The sequence below is a fragment of the Cherax quadricarinatus genome, chromosome 78 (assembly GCF_038502225.1).
Source record: "Cherax quadricarinatus isolate ZL_2023a chromosome 78, ASM3850222v1, whole genome shotgun sequence".
NCBI lineage: Eukaryota > Metazoa > Arthropoda > Malacostraca > Decapoda > Parastacidae > Cherax > Cherax quadricarinatus.
In genome coordinates, this window is record NC_091369.1 from 13,158,438 (window position 1) to 13,178,557 (window position 20,120).

The following is a 20,120-nucleotide window of genomic DNA, read 5'->3' on the forward strand; positions in this document are numbered from 1 at the left end:
ACATACACAAGAGAAATATACAGACAGATATACAATGATATACACAGACACAGAGTAATACGAAGAGAGAGAGAGAGAGAGAGAGAGAGAGAGAGAGAGAGAGGAGAGAGAGAGAGAGAGAGAGGAGAGGAGAGAGAGGAGAGATACAGATATGAGAGAGAGGAGAGAGAGAGAGTAGAGATGAGGAGAGAGAGAGAGAGAGAGAGAGAGAGAGAGAGAGAGAGAGAGAGAGAGAGAGAGAGAGAGAGAGAGAGAAACACATATACACAAATTCTGGGATCCGCGGACATACATAGAAAAAGAGACACAGACGTACAAACATACAAATATAGAGGAATAAATATAGAGAATACAAAGAGAGAGATAGACATGCAAAGAGAGAAAGATAGACGTGCAAAGAGAGACAGATAGACATGCTAAGAGAGAAAGATAGACATGCAAAGAGAGACAGATAGACATGCAAAGAGAGAAAGATAGACATGCAAAGAGAGAAAGATAGACATGCAAAGAGAGAAAGATATATAGACATATAGATATACATATAGACATAGAAATAAAGAGATCCATTGACATACATAGACAGAGGGAGACATACAAAGATACACAGACATACAAAGATACACAGATATGCAAAGATACACAGACATACAAAGATACACAGACATACAAAGATACACAGACATACAAAGATACACAGACATACAAAGATACACAGACATACAAAGATACACAGACATACAAAGATACACAGACATACAAAGATACACAGACATACAAAGATACACAGACATACAAAGATACACAGACATACAAAGATACACAGACATACAAAGATACACAGACATACAAAGATACACAGACATACAAAGATACACAGACATACAAAGATACACAGACATACAAAGATACAGAGAGACATACAAAGATACACAGACATACAAAGATACAGAGAGACATACAAAGATACAGACACATAAAGATATACACAAGTTCAGTCATTATGAAAGATCACTTCCCAGCAGAGGAACTTCCCAGCAGAGGAACTTCCCAGCAGAGGAACTTCCCAGCAGAGGAACTTCCCAGCAGAGGAACCTCCCAGCAGAGGAACTTCCCAGCAGAGGAACTTCCCAGCAGAGGAACTTCCCAGCAGAGGAACTTCCCAGCAGAGGAACTTCCCAGCAGAGCGGAGGACTTCCCAGCAGAGGAACTCCCAGCAGAGGAACTTCCCCAGCAGCAGGAACTTCCCAGCAGAGGAACTTCCCAGCAGAGGAACTTCCCAGCAGAAGAACTTCCCAGCAGAGGAACTTCCCAGCAGAGGAACCTCCCAGCAGAGGAACTTCCCAGCAGAGGAACTTCCCAGCAGAGGAACTTCCCAGCAGAGGAACTTCCCAGCAGAGGAACTTCCCAGCAGAGGAACTTCCCAGCAGAGGAACTTCCCAGCAGAGGAACTTCCCAGCAGAGGAACTTCCCAGCAGAGGAACCTCCCAGCAGAGGAACTTCCCAGCAGAGGAACTTCCCAGCAGAGGAACTTCCCAGCAGAGGAACTTCCCAGCAGAGGAACTTCCCAGCAGAGAAACTTCCCAGCAGAGGAACTTCCCAGCAGAGGAACTTCCCAGCAGAGGAACTTCCCAGCAGAGGAACTTCCCAGCAGAGGAACTTCCCAGCAGAGGAACTTCCAAGCAGAGGAACTTCCCAGCAGAGGAACTTCCCAGCAGAGGTACCTCCCAGCAGAGGAACTTCCCAGCAGAGGAACTTCCCAGCAGAGGTACTTCCCAGAAGAGGTACTTCCCAGCAGAGGAACTTCCCAGCAGAGGAACTTCCCAGCAGAGGAACTTCCCAGCAGAGGAACGTCCCAGCGGAGGCACTGCCCAGCAGAGGAAACTTCCCAGCAGAGGAACTTCCCAGCAGAGGAACTTCCCAGCAGAGGAACTTCCCAGCAGAGGAACTTCCCAGCAGAGGAACTTCCCAGCAGAGGAACTTCCCAGCAGAGGAACTTCCCAGCAGAGGAACTTCCCAGCAGAGGAACTTCCCAGCAGAGGAACTTCCCAGCAGAGGAACTTCCCAGCAGAGGAACTTCCCAGCAGAGGAACTTCCCAGCAGAGGAACCTCCCAGCAGAGGAACCTCCCAGCAGAGGAACTTCCCAGCAGAGGAACCTCCCAGCAGAGGAACTTCCCAGCAGAGGAACTTCCCAGCAGAGGAACTTCCCAGCAGAGGAACCTCCCAGCAGAGGAACTTCCCAGCAGAGGAACCTCCCAGCAGAGGAACTTCCCAGCAGAGGAACTTCCCAGCAGAGGAACTTCCCAGCAGAGGAACTTCCCAGCAGAGGAACTTCCCAGCAGACGAACTTCCCAGCAGACGAACTTCCCAGCAGAGGAACTTCCCAGCAGAGGAACTTCCCAGCAGAGGAACTTCCCAGCAGAGGAACTTCCCAGCAGAGGAACTTCCCAGCAGAGGAACCTCCCAGCAGAGGAACTTCCCAGCAGAGGAACTTCCCAGCAGAGGAACTTCCCAGCAGAGGAACTTCCCAGCAGAGGAACTTCCCAGCAGAGGAACTTCCCAGCAGAGGAACTTCCCAGCAGAGGAACTTCCCAGCAGAGGAACTTCCCAGCAGAGGAACTTCCCAGCAGAGGAACTTCCCAGCAGAGGAACCTCCCAGCAGAGGAACTTCCCAGCAGAGGAACCTCCCAGCAGAGGAACTTCCCAGCAGAGGAACTTCCCAGCAGAGGAACTTTCCAGCAGAGGAACTTCCCAGCAGAGGAACTTCCCAGCAGAGGAACCTCCCAGCAGAGGAACTTCCCAGCAGAGGAACCTCCCAGCAGAGGAACTTCCCAGCAGAGGAACTTCCCAGCAGAGGAACTTCCCAGCAGAGGAACTTCCCAGCAGAGGAACTTCCCAGCAGAGGAACTTCACAGCAGAGGAACCTCCCAGCAGAGGAACTTCCCAGCAGAGGAGCCTCCCAGCAGAGGAACCTCCCAGCAGAGGAACTTCCCAGCAGAGGAACCTCCCAGCAGAGGAACCTCCCAGCAGAGGAACCTCCCAGCAGAGGAACTTCCCAGCAGAGGAACTTCCCAGCAGAGGAACTTCCCAGCAGAGGAACTTCCCAGCAGAGGAACCTCCCAGCAGAGGAACTTCCCAGCAGAGGAACTTCCCAGCAGAGGAACCTCCCAGCAGAGGAACCTCCCAGCAGAGGAACCTCCCAGCAGAGGAACCTCCCAGCAGAGGAACCTCCCAGCAGAGGAACCTCCCAGCAGAGGAACCTCCCAGCAGAGGAACCTCCCAGCAGAGGAACCTCCCAGCAGAGGAACCTCCCAGCAGAGGAACCTCCCAGCAGAGGAACCTCCCAGCAGAGGAACCTCCCAGCAGAGGAACCTCCCAGCAGAGGAACCTCCCAGCAGAGGAACCTCCCAGCAGAGGAACCTCCCAGCAGAGGAACCTCCCAGCAGAGGAACCTCCCAGCAGAGGAACCTCCCACCACAGAACAACACTTGAAGAAACAGCAACTACTGAACACAGCTTTACAGCAACCTTTCATTACTCCAACTTATGTTGTTAATTAACTTGACAGTCATTTGTGCTAGATCCTTTACTTCAAGTTATGGTTTTAGTTCATCCTTACATCTTTAAGCTCACTCTTGGATCATAAGCTCACCCTTAAGAGCTAATTCTACAGGTGCTTTGTATATACATGTATATATATATATATATATATATATATATATATATATATATATATATATATATATATATATATATATATATATATATATATATATATATATATATATATATAGAAGGGTTGTTGAGGTGGTTCGGACATGTAGAGAGAATGGAGGGAAACAGAATGACTTCAAGAGTGTATCAGTCTGTAGTGGAAGGAAGGTGGTATAGGGGTCGGCCTAGGAAAGGTTGGAGAGAAGGTGTAAAGGAGGTTTTGTGTGCGAGGGGCTTGGACTTCCAGCAGGCATGCGTGAGCGTGTTTGATGGGAGTGAATGGACAAAAAATGGTTTTTAATACTTGACGTGCTGTTGGAGTGTGAGCAAAGTAACATTTATGAAGGGGTTCAGGGAAACCGGCAGGCCGGACTTGAGTCCTGGAGATGGGAAGTACAGTGCCTGCACTCTGAAGGAGGGGTGTTAATGTTGCAGTTTAAAAACTGTAGTGTAAAGCACGATTCTGGCAAGACAGTGATGGAGTGAATGATGGTATATATATATATATATATATAAATATATATACATATATACATATATATAAATATATATACATATATATATATACATAAATATATATACATATATATATATACATAAATATATATACATATATATATATACATATATATGTATATATATATATATATACATATATATATATATATATATATATATATATATATATATATATATGTATATACATATATATATATTTATATATATATATATATATATATATATATATATATATATATATATATATATATATATATATATATATATATATATTTATATATATATATATATATATACATATATATATTTATATATATATATATATATATATATATATATATATATATATATATATATATATATATATATATATATATACATACATATATATATATATATATATATATATATATATATATATATATATATATATATATATATATATGTATATACATATATATATATTTATATATATATATATATATATATATATATATATATATATATATATATGTATATACATATATATATATTTATATATATATATATATATATATATATATATATATATATATATATATATATATATATATATGTATATATATATATTTTTATTATTATCACACCGGCCGATTCCCACCAAGGCAGGGTGGCCCGAAAAAGAAAAACTTTCACCATCATTCACTCCATCACTGTCTTGCCAGAAGGGTGCCTTACACTACAGTTTTTCAACTGCAGCATTAACACCCCTCCTTCAGAGTGCAGGCACTGTACTTCCCATCTCCAGGACTCAAGTCCGGCCTGCCGGTTTCCCTGAATCCCTTCATAAATGTTACTTTGCTCACACTCCAACAGCACGTCAAGTATTAAAAACCATTTGTCTCCATTCACTCCTATCAAACACGCTCACGCATGCCTGCTGGAAGTCCAAGCCCCTCGCACACAAAACCTCCTTTACCCCCTCCCTCCAACCCATCCTAGGCCGACCCCTACCCCGCCTTCCTTCCACTACAGACTGATACACTCTTGAAGTCATTCTGTTTCGCTCCATTCTCTCTACATGTCCGAACCACCTCAACAACCCTTCCTCAGCCTTCTGGACAACAGTTTTGGTAATCCCGCACCTCCTCCTAACTTCCAAACTACGAATTCTCTGCATTATATTCACACCACACATTGCCCTCAGACACGACATCTCCACTGCCTCCAGCCTTCTCCTCGCTGCAACATTCATCACCCACGCTTCACACCCATATAAGAGCGTTGGTAAAACTATACTCTCATACATTCCCCTCTTTGCCTCCAAGGACAAAGTTCTTTGTCTCCACAGACTCCTAAGTGCACCACTCACTCTTTTTCCCTCATCAATTCTATGATTCACCTCATCTCTCATAGACCCATCCGCTGACACGTCCACTCCCAAATATCTGAATACATTCACCTCCTCCATACTCTCTCCCTCCAATCTGATATTCAATCTTTCATCACCTAATCCCTTTGTTATCCTCATAACCTTACTCTTTCCTGTATTCACCTTTAATTTTCTTCTTTTGCACACCCTACCAAATTCATCCACCAATCTCTGCAACTTCTCTTCAGAATCTCCCAAGAGCACAGTGTCATCAGCAAAGAGCAGCTGTGACAACTCCCACTTTGTGTGTGATTCTTTATCTTTTAACTCCACGCCTCTTGCCAAGACCCTCGCATTTACTTCTCTTACAACCCCATCTATAAATATATTAAACAACCACGGTGACATCACACATCCTTGTCTAAGGCCTACTTTTACTGGGAAAAAATTTCCCTCTTTCCTACATACTCTAACTTGAGCCTCACTATCCTCGTAAAAACTCTTCACTGCTTTCAGTAACCTACCTCCTACACCATACACTTGCAACATCTGCCACATTGCCCCCCTATCCACCCTGTCATACGCCTTTTCCAATCCATAAATGCCACAAAGACCTCTTTAGCCTTATCCAAATACTGTTCACTTATATGTTTCACTGTAAACACCTGGTCCACACACCCCCTACCTTTCCTAAAGCCTCCTTGTTCATCTGCTATCCTATTCTCCGTCTTACTCTTAATTCTTTCAATTATAACTCTACCATACACTTTACCAGGTATACTCAACAGACTTATCCCCCTATAATTTTTGCACTCTCTTTTATCCCCTTTGCCTTTATACAAAGGAACTATGCATGCTCTCTGCCAATCCCTAGGTACCTTACCCTCTTCCATACATTTATTAAATAATTGCACCAACCACTCCAAAACTATATCCCCACCTGCTTTTAACATTTCTATCTTTATCCCATCAATCCCGGCTGCCTTACCCCCTTTCATTTTACCTACTGCCTCACGAACTTCCCCCACACTCACAACTGGCTCTTCCTCACTCCTACAAGATGTTATTCCTCCTTGCCCTATACACGAAATCACAGCTTCCCTATCTTCATCAACATTTAACAATTCCTCAAAATATTCCCTCCATCTTCCCAATACCTCTAACTCTCCATTTAATAACTCTCCTCTCCTATTTTTAACTGACAAATCCATTTGTTCTCTAGGCTTTCTTAACTTGTTAATCTCACTCCAAAACTTTTTCTTATTTTCAACAAAATTTGTTGATAACATCTCACCCACTCTCTCATTTGCTCTCTTTTTACATTGCTTCACCACTCTCTTAACTTCTCTCTTTTTCTCCATATACTCTTCCCTCCTTGCATCACTTCTACTTTGTAAAAACTTCTCATATGCTAACTTTTTCTCCCTTACTACTCTCTTTACATCATCATTCCACCAATCGCTCCTCTTCCCTCCTGCACCCACTTTCCTGTAACCACAAACTTCTGCTGAACCCTCTAACACTACATTTTTAAACCTACCCCATACCTCTTCGACCCCATTGCCTATGCTCTCATTAGCCCATCTATCCTCCAATAGCTGTTTATATCTTACCCTAACTGCCTCCTCTTTTAGTTTATAAACCTTCACCTCTCTCTTCCCTGATGCTTCTATTCTCCTTGTATCCCATCTACCTTTTACTCTCAGTGTAGCTACAACTAGAAAGTGATCTGATATATCTGTGGCCCCTCTATAAACATGTACATCCTGAAGTCTACTCAACAGTCTTTTATCTACCAATACATAATCCAACAAACTACTGTCATTTCGCCCTACATCATATCGTGTATACTTATTTATCCTCTTTTTCTTAAAATATGTATTACCTATAACTAAACCCCTTTCTATACAAAGTTCAATCAAAGGGCTCCCATTATCATTTACACCTGGCACCCCAAACTTACCTACCACACCCTCTCTAAAAGTTTCTCCTACTTTAGCATTCAAGTCCCCTACCACAATTACTCTCTCACTTGGTTCAAAGGCTCCTATACATTCACTTAACATCTCCCAAAATCTCTCTCTCTCCTCTGCATTCCTCTCTTCTCCAGGTGCATACACGCTTATTATGACCCACTTCTCGCATCCAACCTTGACTTTAATCCACATAATTCTTGAATTTACACATTCATATTCTCTTTTCTCCTTCCATAACTGATCGTTTAACATTACTGCTACCTCTTCCTTTGCTCTAACTCTCTCAGATACTCCAGATTTAATCCCATTTATTTCCCCCCACTGAAACTCTCCTACCCCCTTCAGCTTTGTTTCGCTTAGGGCCAGGACATCCAACTTCTTTTCATTCATAACATCAGCAATCATCTGTTTCTTGTCATCCGCACTACATCCACGCACATTTAAGCAACCCAGTTTTATAAAGTTTTTCTTCTTCTCTTTTTTAGTAATTGTATACAGGAGAAGGGGTTACTAGCCCATTGCTCCCGGCATTTTAGTCGCCTCATACGACACGCATGGCTTACGGAGGAAAGATTCTTTTCCACTTCCCCATGGACAATAGAAGAAATAAAAAAGAACAAGAGCTATTTAGAAAAAGGAGAAAAACCTAGATGTATGTATATATATATATGCATGTGCGTGTCTGTGAAGTGTGACCAAAGTGTAAGTAGGAGTAGCAAGATATCCCTGTTATCTTAGCGTGTTTATGAGACAGAAAAAGAAACCAGCAATCCTACCATCATGCAAAACAGTTACAGGTTTTTGTTTCACAGTCATCTGGCAGGACGGTAGTACTTCCCTGGGTGGTTGCTGTCTACCAACCTACTACCTATATATATATATATATATATATATATATATATATATATATATATATATATATATATATATATATATATATATATATATATATATATATATATATATATATATATATATATATATATATATATATATATATATATATATATATATATATATATATATATATATATATATATATATATATATATATATATATATATATATATATATATATATATATATATATATATATATATATATATATATATATATATATATATATATATATATATATATATATATATATTATATTAGTCAACAAAGCTGCTTTACTATTACCAGTAAAGCACTGAAGGGACTAACCACCTCATATTTATCTCTTCAATGTTTCTGCTTTCTACAGCATTTCAGTTTTCGACTGAAGAAGTCAGCTGAGCAAGAGAAACGCTTCAACAATAAGATACCAGCCTGCTGCACATATGTACTTCTGGTCCATGGCTGGGCTTTGGGAGTAGGAAAACTCTCGGAACTCATCAAAGGTATATCAAAGGTATGACTTGTCAGCATTGTAAACTATTAATTTAGTAAATATCTTAAGTCTACTGGAGTAAGACTTAAGGAACTAGACATGTGGGATTAAATTCTTTAACTGAATACAGTAGTCTGAAAGAAAGGTTTCAATCCCGTTGGTGGAAGATTCGGGGAACCGAAAACAAGATTGTTCATACACTTATTGTGGACAGCAGTTCATAAGGTTTGTTTGAAGCCTCATGAATTTAGAGACTAGAGGAATTAAATACATTACACGCAAGAAATTATGACTTGGGGATCAAAGACCGCGTCCCAAAGATGTCAATAATATACTGAAGACCTCGGCGTACTTGTCGCAGAGTTCTGAAGCCTCGCTCAGCACGGATCACTGTGTCCCCACCCTTGTACATCCTCACTGACAGGTTCGCGACGATTGCCTCGTAGGGCTGTAAGTCGCACATAATCACGCTGTTTATGAGGGAGTCAATCAGGCCCTCCAGATTGGCGTGGATCTCTGCCATCTGGCTAGCGAAGACATTCTCGTGTAGTGTCTGGTCTAAGAGGAGGCTCTCCATGGCTACAGTGTACCGCTGGACGAAATCAAGAACTATCACTAGCTGATTTGCAGAGTGCTGTTGTGTTGACTGCTGCTGTGCAGACTCAGGGGGCAGGTTGGGCAACACATACATGCAGTGTGTACCCTCCTCGTCACAGATCTGTAACGAAGTGTTGTCTCTGCTCTCATTGAAGATGGTATCCATTGTATCCCAGGACTCCCCATACTCGTACAGTGTCTGCAAGATAAAAATATGCCATTACTGATCAATAAGACACAGGTGCAACACCTGGCTATCATTACTGACCACACGTTGCGATGACCAGTTGCTTTATCAATCCAACACAGAGAATAAACAATGTAGACGGTAATCTTGAGGTGTACTGTGCCTCAGTCTTGACAGGAAGTTGGATATGTATGGTATACTTTTCAGGCAAATTGAAGAATTAGGCAAATGTGCAATATCTTGGCATCTTTATCGTAAAACGTTTCGCCCTCCATTGGCTTCATCAGTACAAATTGAAGGACATCAGTGAAAGAGGGTTCTACTGCCTTCCCATTATATTCTTGGCGAAACGTCTACAGTAAAGATACCCAGATGTTGCACATGTGTCTAATTCTTCATCTTGACAGATGCTCGCCACTGGCTGGCGAAACGTCTCCTCAGTAAAGATACCCTGGTGTTGCTCATGTGACTTATTGATCAACCAGCCGGTGTTGTATACCAGTAAAGAAATGCACCATTACTAAGAGCTCTGTGAAAGGATTTACAAACCCTACTAAATAAGAAAATTTTTCAAGAAATGCTGTATTATCCATGACGCAAATTATTATTAAAAATACAACGAATGATAGACAAAGACGTGTATTATTCGTAGTATATATCCTACGTATGAATACAATAATGATACACAAGTCTTACGCAGCTCGTTCGTGTCTCGTATGTGTTTCTGATATTAGTGTGTACATGAGACAGCAGTCACAGCTTAACACAACACTCACGTAGTTATTTTTGAAAGCATCGATGAGGTCACAGAGAATCGCAGAGGTCAACACAATATCTTTGATCATCCCGCAGGAGATGTTGGCAGGAAGTACGTTCCTGTAGGAGGAGGAGGAGGCACTGAAGTCATCCTTGAGGTTCTGCTGTGGAGTGTGAGTGAGACAGGAAGCCAGCCATATCATACACAGGAACGTCAGTGTAGTACATGTCCGCCTTGTATTCTCTCTCACTCTACCTGAGGCAATAAGTTGATACCATCACCAGCTGATTACTACTACTATTACAACTTCTAGTACTAGTACTACAACAACAACAACAACAACAACAACAATTACTACTACTACTACTACTACTACTACTATTACTACTGCTGCTGCTATTACTACTACTATTAATTTTACTAACTACTGCTACTAATTGATAATTACTACTACTGCTACCACTACTACCACCACCACCAATACTACTGCTACTACTACTTTGATTACTATTACTAATAATAATAATACTTATAATAACAAATGAGTTTACGAACTCTGTACTTACACATAATGGAACAGGTCACTCTGGAAATAGAAAACAAGGACGGTACTTGAAGACAAAGACGGTACTTGAAAACAAGGACGGTACTTGAAGACAAAGACGGTACTTGAAGACAAAGACGGTACTTGAAGACAAAGACGGTACTTGAAGACAAAGACGGTACTTGAAAACAAGGACGGTACTTGAAGACAAAGACGGTACTTGAAAACAAGGACGGTACTTGAAGACAAAGACGGTACTTGAAGACAAAGACGGTACTTGAAGACAAAGACGGTACTTGAAGACAAAGACGGTACTTGAAGACAAAGACGGTACTTGAAGACAAAGACGGTACTTGAAGACAAAGACGGTACTTGAAGACAAAGACGGTACTTGAAGACAAAGACGGTACTTGAAGACAAAGACGGTACTTGAAGACAAAGACGGTACTTGAAGACAAAGACGGTACTTGAAGACAAAGACGGTACTTGAAGACAAAGACGGTACTTGAAGACAAAGACGGTACTTGAAGACAAAGACGGTACTTGAAGACAAAGACGGTACTTGAAGACAAAGACGGTACTTGAAGACAAAGACGGTACTTGAAGACAAAGACGGTACTTGAAGACAAAGACGGTACTTGAAGACAAAGACGGTACTTGAAGACAAAGACGGTACTTGAAGACAAAGACGGTACTTGAAGACAAAGACGGTACTTGAAGACAAAGACGGTACTTGAAGACAAAGACGGTACTTGAAAACAAGGACGGTACTTGAAGACAAAGACGGTACTTGAAGACAAAGACGGTACTTGAAGACAAAGACGGTACTTGAAGACAAAGACGGTACTTGAAGACAAAGACGGTACTTGAAGACAAAGACGGTACTTGAAGACAAAGACGGTACTTGAAGACAAAGACGGTACTTGAAAACAAGGACGGTACTTGAAGACAAAGACGGTACTTGAAGACAAAGACGGTACTTGAAGACAAAGACGGTACTTGAAGACAAAGACGGTACTTGAAGACAAAGACGGTACTTGAAGACAAAGACGGTACTTGAAGACAAAGACGGTACTTGAAGACAAAGACGGTACTTGAAGACAAAGACGGTACTTGAAGACAAAGACGGTACTTGAAGACAAAGACGGTACTTGAAGACAAAGACGGTACTTGAAGACAAAGACGGTACTTGAAGACAAAGACGGTACTTGAAGACAAAGACGGTACTTGAAGACAAAGACGGTACTTGAAGACAAAGACGGTACTTGAAGACAAAGACGGTACTTGAAGACAAAGACGGTACTTGAAGACAAAGACGGTACTTGAAGACAAAGACGGTACTTGAAGACAAAGACGGTACTTGAAGACAAAGACGGTACTTGAAGACAAAGACGGTACTTGAAGACAAAGACGGTACTTGAAGACAAAGACGGTACTTGAAGACAAAGACGGTACTTGAAGACAAAGACGGTACTTGAAGACAAAGACGGTACTTGAAGACAAAGACGGTACTTGAAGACAAAGACGGTACTTGAAAACAAGGACGGTACTTGAAGACAAAGACGGTACTTGAAGACAAAGACGGTACTTGAAGACAAAGACGGTACTTGAAGACAAAGACGGTACTTGAAGACAAAGACGGTACTTGAAGACAAAGACGGTACTTGAAGACAAAGACGGTACTTGAAGACAAAGACGGTACTTGAAGACAAAGACGGTACTTGAAGACAAAGACGGTACTTGAAGACAAAGACGGTACTTGAAGACAAAGACGGTACTTGAAGACAAAGACGGTACCTCCCGCTGTTGCGACAAAGCAAACCGGTACACTATGGTCTTCACTTTGTTTATATTAATGAAAAAAAAAGGCCCAGTGGCTGATTTTTCTCTCTAAAAAAATATATGAGGAATATTTTTTTCTCTTGCAGGTCACTGAAATAATTGTATTATTGTAACTGCAGAACAGAAGGTGAATCTTATGTTCGAGGTCTTCACGGTCTTCAAGGTCTTCAAGGACTTCACGTTCTTCAAGGTCTTCACGTTCTTCAAGATCTTTACATTCTTCAAGGACTTCACGTTCTTCAAGGTCTTCACATTCTTCAAGGTCTTCACGGTCTTTACGGTCTTTACATTCTTCAAGGTCTTTACATTCTTTAAGGACTTCACGTTCTTCAAGGTCTTCACGGTCTTCAGAGTTTTCGAGGTTTTGAGTATCTTCAAGGTCTTCACATTCTTCAAGGTCTTCACGTTCTTCAAGGTCTTTACATTCTTTAAGGACTTCACGTTCTTCAAGGTCTTCACATTCTTCAAGGTCTTCACGGTCTTCACAGTTCTTGACGGTCTTTCAGGTTTACGAGGTCTTCACGGTCTTCAAGAGGCCGCAAAAATGTTACCTTCAGAAGACCTGACAAATGACACCGTCAGATAATGGACCAATGCACAGTCCCATCACTTAAAACATGTTTAATGGAAACATGTTGATCCTGGAGCCTCGGTCACTCCAGAGACCCAGAACGGTAAAGTTTCCATTCAAAATATACGAAGTTGATGCTTTTTGAGTCTTTCTTTTGCCACTATTTTATTTTCTCTTTTCCCGGACACAAGAAGTTGAAACCCTCCTGAATTTTCTTCACCTCTCGAAGATTTAAGCTATTTTTCCTTTCTTCCAACAATAGTGTCCTGATGCCGTTGAAGGACTTCTGATGTAATGAACAGGAGTATCCTTCTTTTCTTCGTATTAAAGCAGATTATCTCCTATATTCCCCAGGCGGTATATATATACTTGACGGGTTTGGTGGCTGTAATTTCTGTATTCCCTCCTTCACTATAGACGTGTGAAGGCTCTAGAGCTGCTCTCACTACCACAACTCACCACAAGCTTGTCCAAACATAACTGTGTCTTGTGTCACAGCAGCTGTGTGTGTGTGTGAGAGTGAGTTGGACATTATCTGTGTTGTGGTCTGTAGTAACACCCATATTATACACCCACCAGGATATAATTAGTGTGCTTGTGAATGCTCATTTGAGAGTGAAGGGGTCGATACTCACCTTCTTCATGTGTGTGTGTGTGTGTGTGTGTGTGTGTGTGTGTGTGTGTGTGTGTGTGTGTGTGTGTGTGTGTGTGTGTGTGTGTGTGTGTGTAATTGCTTATTAGCATGTTCTCGTTGGTAATTATAGGAGCAGAGTAATGCTCGTGGTGTCCAGTTTTCAATAATTTCCTCACCAAATAATTGTTTTATTTTTAATTTAAAAGGTTGTAGCACTTGCTACTTCCTCTTCTAATTTATTGCAATGGTTAACCACTCTTTCTCTCTCATTGTTCAGCCGCGGCTTCTTGCTAGCCCCAGTGCAGATACTAGGAAGGGGCTTCTTGCTAGCCCCAGTGCAGATACTAGGAAGGGGCTTCTTGCTAGCCCCAGTGCAGATACTAGGAAAGGGCTTCTTGCTAGCCCCAGTGCAGATACTAGGAAGGGGCTTCTTGCTAGCCCCAGTGCAGATACTAGGAATGGGCTTCCTGCTAGCCCCAGTGCAGATACTAGGAAGGGGCTTCTTGCCAGCCCCAGTGCAGATACTAGGAAGAGGCTTCTTGCTAGCCCCAGTGCAGATACTAGGAATGAGCTTCTTGCTAGCCCCAGTGCAGATACTAGGAAGAGGCTTCTTGCTAGCCCCAGTGCAGATACTAGGAAGAGGCTTCTTGCTAGCCCCAGTGCAGATACTAGGAAGAGGCTTCTTGCTAGCCCCAGTACAGATACTAGGAAGGGGCTTCTTGCTAGCCCCAGTGCAGATACTAGGAATGGGCTTCTTGCTAGCCCCAGTGCAGATACTAGGAATGGGCTTCTTGCTAGCCCCAGTGCAGATACTAGGAATGGGCTTCTTGCTAGCCCCAGTGCAGATACTAGGAAGGGGCTTCTTGCTAGCCCCAGTGCAGATACTAGGAAGGGGCTTCTTGTTAGCCCCAGTGCAGATACTAGGAAGGGGCTTCTTGCTAGCCCCAGTGCAGATACTAGGAATGGGCTTCCTGCTAGCCCCAGTGCAGATACTAGGAAGGGGCTTCTTGCCAGCCCCAGTGCAGATACTAGGAAGGGGCTTCTTGTTAGCCCCAGTGCAGATACTAGGAAGGGGCTTCTTGCTAGCCCCAGTGCAGATACTAGGAAGGGGCTTCTTGCTAGCCCCAGTGCAGATACTAGGAAGGGGCTTCTTGCTAGCCCCAGTGCAGATACTAGGAAGGGGCTTCTTGCTAGCCCCAGTGCAGATACTAGGAAGGGGCTTCTTGCTAGCCCCAGTGCAGATACTAGGAAGGGGCTTCTTGCTAGCCCCAGTATAGATACTAATAAAGGGTTTCTTGCTAGCCCCAGTGCAGATACTAGGAAGGGGCTTCTTGCTAGCCCCAGTGCAGATACTAGGAAGGGGCTTCTTGCTAGCCCCAGTACAGATACTAGGAAGGGGCTTCTTGTTAGCCCCAGTACAGATACTAGGAAGGGGCTTCCTGTTAGCCCCAGTACAGATAATAGGAAGGGGCTTCTTGTTAGCCCCAGTACAGATACTAGGAAGGGGTTTCTTGCTAGCCCCAGTACAGATACTAGGAAGGGGCTTCTTGCTAGCCCCAGTACAGATACTAGGAAGGGGCTTCTTGTTAGCCCTAGTACAGATACTAGGAAGGGGCTTCTTGTTAGCCCCAGTACAGATACTAGGAAGGGGCTTCTTGCTAGCCCCAGTACAGATACTAGGAAGGGGCTTCTTGTTAGCCCCAGTACAGATACTAGGAATGGGCTTCTTGTTAGCCCCAGTACAGATACTAGGAAGGGGCTTCTTGCTAGTCCCAGTGCAGATACTAGGAAGGGGCTTCTTGCTAGCCCCAGTGCAGATACTAGGAATGGGCTTCTTGCTAGCCCCAGTGCAGATACTAGGAAGGGGCTTCTTGCTAGCCCCAGTGCAGATACTAGGAAGGGGCTTCTTGTTAGCCCCAGTGCAGATACTAGGAAGGGGCTTCTTGCTAGCCCCAGTACAGATACTAGGAAGGGGCTTCTTGCTAGCCCCAGTACAGATACTAGGAAGGGGCTTCTTGCTAGCCCCAGTGCAGATACTAGGAAGGGGCTTCTTGTTAGCCCCAGTGCAGATACTAGGAAGGGGCTTCTTGCTAGCCCCAGTGCAGATACTAGGAAGGGGCTTCTTGCTAGCCCCAGTGCAGATACTAGGAAGGGGCTTCTTGCTAGCCCCAGTGCAGATACTAGGAAGGGGCTTCTTGCTAGCCCCAGTGCAGATACTAGGAAGGGGCTTCTTGCTAGCCCCAGTACAGATACTAGGAAGGGGATTCTTGCTAGCCCCAGTGCAGATACTAGGAAGGGACTTCTTGCTAGCCCCAGTTTCTTGCTAGCCCCAGTACAGATACTAGGAAGGGGCTTCTTGCTAGCCCCAGCACAGATACTAGGAAGGGGCTTCTTGTTAGCCCCAGTACAGATACTAGGAAGGGGCTTCTTGTTAGCCCCAGTACAGATACTAGGAAGGGGCTTTTTGTTAGCCCCAGTACAGATACTAGGAAGGGGCTTCTTGCTAGCCCCAGCACAGATACTAGGAAGGGGCTTCTTGTTAGCCCCAGTACAGATACTAGGACGGGGCTTCTTGGGTACAGATACTAGGAAGGGGCTTCTTGCTAGCCCCAGTACAGATACTAGGAAGGGGCTTCTTGCTTCTTGCTAGCCCCAGTACAGATACTAGGAAGGGGCTTCTTGTTAGCCCCAGTACAGACACTAGGAAGGGGCTTCTTGTTAGCCCCAGTACAGATACTAGGAAGGGGCTTCTTGCTAGCCCCAGTACAGATATTAGGAAGGGGCTTCTTGTTAGGCCCAGTACAGATACTAGGAAGGGGCTTCTTGCTAGCCCCAGTACAGATACTAGGAAGGGGCTTCTTGTTAGCCCCAGTACTAGGAAGGGGCTTCTTGCTAGCCCCAGTACAGATACTAGGAAGGGGCTTCTTGCTAGCCCCAGTACAGATACTAGGAAGGGGCTTCTTGTTAGCCCCAGTACAGATACTAGGAAGGGGCTTCTTGCTAGCCCCAGTACAGATACTAGGAAGGGGCTTCTTGCTAGCCCCAGTACAGATACTAGGAAGGGGCTTCTTGCTAGCCCCAGTACAGATACTAGGAAGGGGCTTCTTGCTAGCCCCAGTACAGATACTAGGAAGGGGCTTCTTGCTAGCCCCAGTACAGATACTAGGAAGGGGCTTCTTGTTAGCCCCAGTACAGATACTAGGAAGGGGCTTCTTGCTAGCCCCAGTACAGATACTAGGAAGGGGCTTCTTGCTAGCCCCAGTACAGATACTAGGAAGGGGCTTCTTGTTAGCCCCAGTACAGATACTAGGAAGGGGCTTCTTAGGAAAGGGCTTCTTTAGCCCCAGTACAGATACTAGGAAGGGGCTTCTTGTTAGCCCCAGTACAGATACTAGGAAGGGGCTTCTTGTTAGCCCCAGTACAGATACTAGGAAGGGGCTTCTTGTTAGCCCCAGTACAGATACTAGGAAGGGGCTTCTTGTTAGCCCCAGTACAGATACTAGGAAGGGGCTTCTTATTAGCCCCAGTACAGATACTAGGAAGGGGCTTCTTGCTAGACCCAGTACAGATACTAGGAAGGGGCTTCTTATTAGCCCCAGTACAGATACTAGGAAGGGGCTTCTTATTAGCTCCAGAACAGATACTAGGAAGGAGCTTTTTATTAGCCCCAGTGCAGATACTAGGAAGGAGCTTTTTATTAGCCCCAGTACACATACTAGGAAGGGGCTTCTTGTTAGCCCCAGTACAGATACTAGGAAGGGGCTTCTTGTTAGCCCCAGTACAGATACTAGGAAGGGGCTTCTTGTTAGCCCCAGTACAGATACTAGGAAGGGGCTTCTTATTAGCCCCAGTACAGATACTAGGAAGGGGCTTCTTGTTAGCCCCAGTACAGATACTAGGAAGGGGCTTCTTATTAGCCCCAGTACAGATACTAGGAAGGGGCTTCTTATTAGCCCCAGTACAGATACTAGGAAGGGGCTTCTTATTAGCCCCAGTACAGATACTAGGAAGGAGCTTCTTATTAGCCCCAGTACAGATACTAGGAAGGGGCTTCTTGTTAGCCCCAGTACAGATACTAGGAAGGAGCTTCTTATTAGCCCCAGTACAGATACTAGGAAGGGGCTTCTTGTTAGCCCCAGTACAGATACTAGGAAGGGGCTTCTTATTAGCTCCAGAACAGATACTAGGAAGGAGCCCCAGTGCAGATACTAGGAAGGAGGCCCCCAGTACACATACTAGGAAGGGGCTTCTTGTTAGCCCCAGTGCAGATACTAGGAAGGGGCTTATTGTTAGCCCCAGTGCAGATACTAGGAAGGGGCTTCTTGTTAGCCCCAGTACAGATACTAGGAAGGGGCTTCTTATTAGCCCCAGTACAGATACTAGGAAGCGGCTTCTTATTAGCCCCAGTACAGATACTAGGAAGGGGCTTCTTATTAGTCCCAGTACAGATACTAGGAAGGAGCTTCTTATTAGCCCCAGTCCAGGTATTAGAAAATCCTCATCTATTCGTTCTTGTCGTTCTATAAGTTTATATGTAACATCAGGTCTGGGTTCCTCCCACCAGCCAGCCTCAATATCCTTAATACTCATGAAGCATAAAGAGGCACAATACGGTGACTGAAGCAGTACACAAAAAACAGCACATAGGAATCTGAAACTCATGACGATGTTTCGGTCCGACTTGGGCCATTAACTAATCACACTAGTTAATAGTCCAAGTCGGACCGAAACATCGTCACATGTTTCAGTCTCCTCAGTACCAGTTGTGTATCATGGCTTACACTTTTCAACTATGGTAATCATCTGTACCTCTTCTCTGGACCGACTCTCTCTGATCCAAATTTGTATTTAAGTGTGGTCACAGTACAGCAGTGTTGATCTAATATATGCTATAGATAGTGTATTTTTTTAGCATTTTTCCATTAACATTTATAATATACATTTTATAATTCGCTGGGGTGGTATACGAGTTTCATAATACATCGTTTATACGATTTTCCAGCGACAGTTTTTTTGGGGGGTTAATAGCAACCCCAAGATTTCTATCTCTATCTCTCTCTCTCTCTCTCTCTCTCTCTCTCTCTCTCTCTCTCTCTCTCTCTCTCTCTCTCTCTCTCTCTCTCTCTCTCTCTCTCTCTCTCTCTCTCTCTCTCTCTCATATTTTCACTATTCTGTCATGTGATCTGAATTCGCTTTTCTCAGTTTTCACTACATGCCATTAACCATTAATACCATTCTTCAACTATCACTCCATTTGGTCAACGTATCCTAAGTTATCTAATAATCATTTACAGCCATTTCTCGGTATTTTACATAAGATTCTACATCAGCAAATATACTAGATGTAGTTTTTTTATTTCTTATTTAGTATATAAGTGCCATTAGAATCTTACATTTGTCCACAGCGAACTGCATCTGCCACTTCTCCGACCACTGCATCAACCTAACCAGATCTGCCTTCAGCGCTCTAGTGTCCTCAATAGAATTTCATTTCCCGAAATGCTCTGCATAACTAAGGGCTTTCTGTATACACAGCCAAACGTTATCCACTTCTGTACATTGTAACTTGCTGAAATTAATCTTATCTGATCTTATCTACTTATTTTAGTGTTATCGGCAAACTTGCTCATGCCACTCTTCATTCCTTCATTTATGTCGTTTATATACCTGGAGTATACCTGTAGAGGGTTTCGGGGGTCAACGCCTCCGCGGCTCAGTTCGAGACCAGGCCTCGTGGTGGCTCAGGGTCTGATCAACCAGGCTGTTACTGCTGGCGCAAACTGACGTACGAACCACAGCCCGGCTGGTCAGGTACTGACTTTAGGTGCCTGTCCAGCGCCTTCTTGAAGACATCCAGGGGTCTATTGGTAATCCCCTTATGTATGCTGGGAGGCAGCTGAACAGTCTTGGGCCCCGGACACATATTGTGTTGTCTCTCAGTGTACTCGTGGCCCCCCTGCTTTTCATTGGGGGAAGTACTGATCTCTGTTGAACACCACTTTTGTGTCCCAATTCTGATTTCTCATCATTTGTGCAAACCCTCTGTTGCCTCGATTCA

The 20,120-nt window shown here is 43.5% G+C and overlaps 1 protein-coding gene across 4 annotated transcripts; it reads right to left on the bottom strand.

Annotated features, from left to right (window-relative positions):
• Positions 1-8,929: 8,929 nt before the first annotated feature.
• On the bottom strand, positions 8,930-19,565 carry LOC128701510 (uncharacterized). 4 transcript variants are annotated; one of them, XM_053795212.2, is made up of 3 exons: positions 19,456-19,565; positions 10,491-10,726; positions 8,930-9,726 (listed from the first exon to the last, which is right to left on the bottom strand). In XM_053795212.2, the coding sequence occupies exons 1-3, from the start codon at positions 19,499-19,501 to the stop codon at positions 9,217-9,219; spliced, it is 792 nt and encodes a 263-aa protein (XP_053651187.2). In that variant the 5' UTR covers positions 19,502-19,565; the 3' UTR covers positions 8,930-9,216. The 4 variants fall into 4 exon arrangements, with proteins under 4 accessions (XP_053651187.2, XP_053651188.2, XP_053651191.2 ...); XM_053795213.2 differs by lacking the exon at positions 19,456-19,565 and adding an exon at positions 13,888-13,952; XM_053795216.2 differs by lacking the exon at positions 19,456-19,565 and adding an exon at positions 12,813-13,052.
• Positions 19,566-20,120: the final 555 nt, after the last annotated feature.

What these genes read in the sequence shown, in the direction of transcription:
- LOC128701510 (XM_053795212.2), bottom strand. Translation starts at nt 19,501, where the DNA reads ATGCAGTGGTCGGAGAAGTGGCAGATGCAGTTCGCTGTGGACAAAT. An exon ending in GCAGTTCGCTGTGGACAAAT is followed by an intron (nt 10,727 to 19,455) that starts GTAAGATTCTAA and finishes TTATTGCCTCAG; the next exon opens with GTAGAGTGAGAGAGAATACA. An exon ending in ATGCTTTCAAAAATAACTAC is followed by an intron (nt 9,727 to 10,490) that starts GTGAGTGTTGTG and finishes TTTATCTTGCAG; the next exon opens with ACACTGTACGAGTATGGGGA.